The sequence below is a fragment of the Apis dorsata genome, unplaced genomic scaffold, assembly GCF_000469605.1.
Source record: "Apis dorsata unplaced genomic scaffold, Apis dorsata 1.3 scaffold_217, whole genome shotgun sequence".
In the NCBI taxonomy this organism is placed as follows: domain Eukaryota; kingdom Metazoa; phylum Arthropoda; class Insecta; order Hymenoptera; family Apidae; genus Apis; species Apis dorsata.
The window spans coordinates 624,950-628,417 of NW_006263500.1; the positions used below are offsets into that span (position 1 = coordinate 624,950).

At 39.8% G+C, this 3,468-nt stretch overlaps 1 protein-coding gene across 1 annotated transcript in view; it reads left to right on the forward strand.

The window, feature by feature from the left end:
• Positions 1-1,540, forward strand: part of LOC102671028 (plastin-2) — a 5,728-nt gene extending 4,188 nt beyond the window's left edge. Inside the window, exons 4-5 of the mRNA XM_031510205.1 lie at positions 3-668; positions 1,124-1,540. Coding sequence (XP_031366065.1) covers positions 3-668; positions 1,124-1,318 — 861 coding nt within the window. The 3' untranslated portion in view covers positions 1,319-1,540. The remainder of the gene's footprint in view (positions 1-2; positions 669-1,123) is intronic.
• The last annotated feature ends 1,928 nt before the right edge of the window (positions 1,541-3,468 follow it).

A 3,468-nucleotide genomic window follows, 5' to 3' on the forward strand; every position in this document is an offset into this window, starting at 1 on the left:
GCGACGTGGTGAACGGCATATACAAGCTGAATCTCGCCTTCGTCGCCAACATGTTCAACAATTATCCGGGGTTGGACAAGCCGGAGAACAACATAGGGTTGGAATCGTTGGAGGAGACCAGGGAGGAGAAGACCTATCGTAACTGGATGAACTCGATGGGCGTGGTTCCCCACGTGAACTGGCTGTACTCGGACCTGGCCGACGGCCTGGTCATCTTCCAACTTTACGACATCATCAAACCGGGCACGGTGAATTGGAATCGGGTGCACAAAAAGTTCACCAAGTTGCGCAAGTTCATGGAGAAGTTGGAGAATTGCAATTACGCGGTCGAGCTTGGGAAAACGATGAATTTCTCGTTGGTGGGGATCGCGGGTCAGGATATAAACGATGGCAACGCAACGTTGACACTGGCGTTGATCTGGCAATTGATGAGGTCGTACACGTTGTCGATCCTCACGTCGTTGGCCGGCACCCAAGGAAGCACCTTGGTCGAGAAGGAGATCGTCCAGTGGGTGAACTCGAAGCTCCAGGCGGCAGGGAAGGCGAGCGGTATCAAGGGGTTCCAGGATTCGTCGATAGCCGATGGCAAGGTGGTGATCGATCTGATCGACGCCATCAAGCCCGGTTCAGTGAATTACGACCTGGTGAAGGAGGGCGGTACCGAGGAGGTAACGCGGATTGTTTCTTTATTATTCGTGTTATTCCTTTGCAAATCGGTCGATTTCGTTCGACTTTTACAGTCGTCCACGTTCCAAATCGTCGTCCTATCGGTTTTTAACCCGGTCTCGATCCCGCCGTTTCTGAGTTACGACCTCGTAAACGTCTCGAGCCGAGACGTTTTAGTACGCCGTTTCTATCCTCCAGATTTTCTTTCCTCGGGGGATCGAGCAGGATTTCAAAGGAGAAAAGCAAAAAGATAGGATCGAAGTAGTTATTATCTTCACGTTTTTTACGTTCCAGTATGCTCAAAATCGTTTCCATCGGTTTTCAAAAACGTTTTATCGTTTTCTTGCACTTCTTTTTCTTTAAGAATAAATTTCTAATCGGACGAATTTGCAAATCCCTCGACCGACCTATTCTCTCGACCTAGATGCGTTTTAATGTTCCTGTTCAACTGTTTCAGGAGAACCTGGACAACGCGAAGTACGCGATATCCTTGGCCCGAAAATGCGGAGCGCGAGTATACGCGCTACCAGAAGACATAACCGAGGTGAAACCGAAGATGGTGATGACGGTGTTCGCCTGCCTGATGGCGATGGACTACATCCCCAATATGGATTCCGTGAAGCAGAATAACGTGATGAACAACAGCCAATAATAATGGCGCGCCACGTCCGCGAAACGTCCCCGCGCGTTTTCCACGACGTGCACGGGAGGAACTGAGTGTCGACTGAGTCGCGGTGTATCGCCGTGTCTCTTTTATCGAGCGTAACAATTTGTATATAAACTTAGGTTAGGGTAGGCTTGTTTTCCGAATCGAAAGGAGCAAAAAAAAAAAAAAAGAAAAAAAAGAAAGAAAAAGCAAACAAAAAAACGAAAGAAAATGTGCGTATGTGTATGTGTGCGTGTAAGAGAGAGAGAGAGAGAGAGAAAGGAAAAAAGGAAACGAGAGAAGGGGAGGAATCGCTTGATAGAGAGAGGAGAGGGACGACGATTAAAAGCGGAGTGCGTTTCATGCGTCTGATCATTTCGTTTGCCGTGATTTGGGTTGAGAGTAATTATTAAGAGAACGAAAGTGATTTTCATAAATAATGATTTCGAATTTTTATTTTTTATTAGATAGAGCGAGAACAAGAGGCAAGAATAAGTCGAAGGATAAAGTGAAAAATTGATCGTCATGACGAGTAATATGTTTCAGATAATACGTACTTTTTCTTGTTTCTCGCGTAGAAAAGGAAAAATAATTGAATGATTTGTACGTCGCTTATCGATCACGAGTTTTACGTCAAGTACTTCATCTTGTATCTCTTGTGATACAAGGGATTCTCCTTCTCCGATGTTTCAATCATATCTTTGTCTCATTTTTAATATTCCTAATCGTGATCTTTTTTAAGATTTGTATAAATCGATCAAACGGTCTCTCAATGGTACCGATCACAGTAGAAAAGAAGGAAAAGTCGATACGCGATCATATATCCGTAATATATATATATCCGAAAGACCGTGAGAACTCGATGGAAACGAAATAATTCGCGTATACCGGATATACGTGGCTTTCAAATTGTCGATTATATGTATATATATGTATACATATATATATATATATATATATATATATTATATTTACATTCTTAAATCATATTATATACGTTTGAAATGTGTACACGTATTTGATACTGCGAGTGTGAAATTGTCATAACTTTACAATGGCAATCAGTCTTCTATCAATCAATGGATCAATTCGAAAAATGGAAATACTTAGGAGAATTACGAATAATGTATTTAATTATATATATATATAAGAAAAAAAGAAAAAGAAAAGAAAGCTTTCACCGCGAGATACCATTGTCCAATGTTCATCTTCAAGTTGATCTCCATAAAAATACATCCCAAACTTTTGTATCTATCTATCTTCCGAATATTTAATTTTAATCGAACGATATAAGTTTTAAAAATGTTATATACACGATGTTTAGATGCATTTTAAAAGAGAAGAAATTATTCCAATCGAAGGCAATAATTAAAGAAAAGAAGAAAAAAAATATATTATACAAGAATCGATATTTCTTTCGTTGTTGTAAATCTGTGACGTATCAAGCTTACCTTTTATTGTACCCAATCGTTTAAATCGGCGAAACAACCGTGTGTGAACCGATTCGAACCGTCGACAAAACGAAACGAACGCACAATGATCATTGTAATCGTGCCATTATAATTAATCGAAATCGTAATCGTGATTGGACGCAATATTTAACGATCGATTCGAGCGAAACGTACTTACGTATGTATTTAAAGAAAAAAAAAAAAAAAGAAAAAAAGAAAAAAAAAGAAAAAAAAAGGAAAAAAAAAAAAAGAAGAAAAAGAAGAAATAACGAAGCGCAAGCAAAGCGCGTTTTACCGATCGCTCTTCCTCGAAGAACCCACGTTATACAGCGAACGATGAAGCAACGCTTGTTCCTCTTGATCGTACGCGTTTTTTGCGTACAATATGATTACACACTGCGTACTGATGTAATATCCCTTATAATATATCTTAGAGTAAAACTCTCGAGAGTTGGCCACCGAGGGTATTTCTACTATTGGAGAGTAAACTTTCGCGCTAAAATGTCTACTTAAAGCAAACTTTCGAAAATTTTATTCTTGCGCGTGTACGTTTGCATCTCGTACAACGAGTAGCGTAATTATTCGACCAATCATTCTTTCGAAACTGAAACGAGCGAAGCGGAAAACAAATCGACTGAACTCTCTTTATCTTTGTACTCGTTTATATTTGTTTCTTTTTTTTTCTTTTTTTTTTTTTTTTTTTTT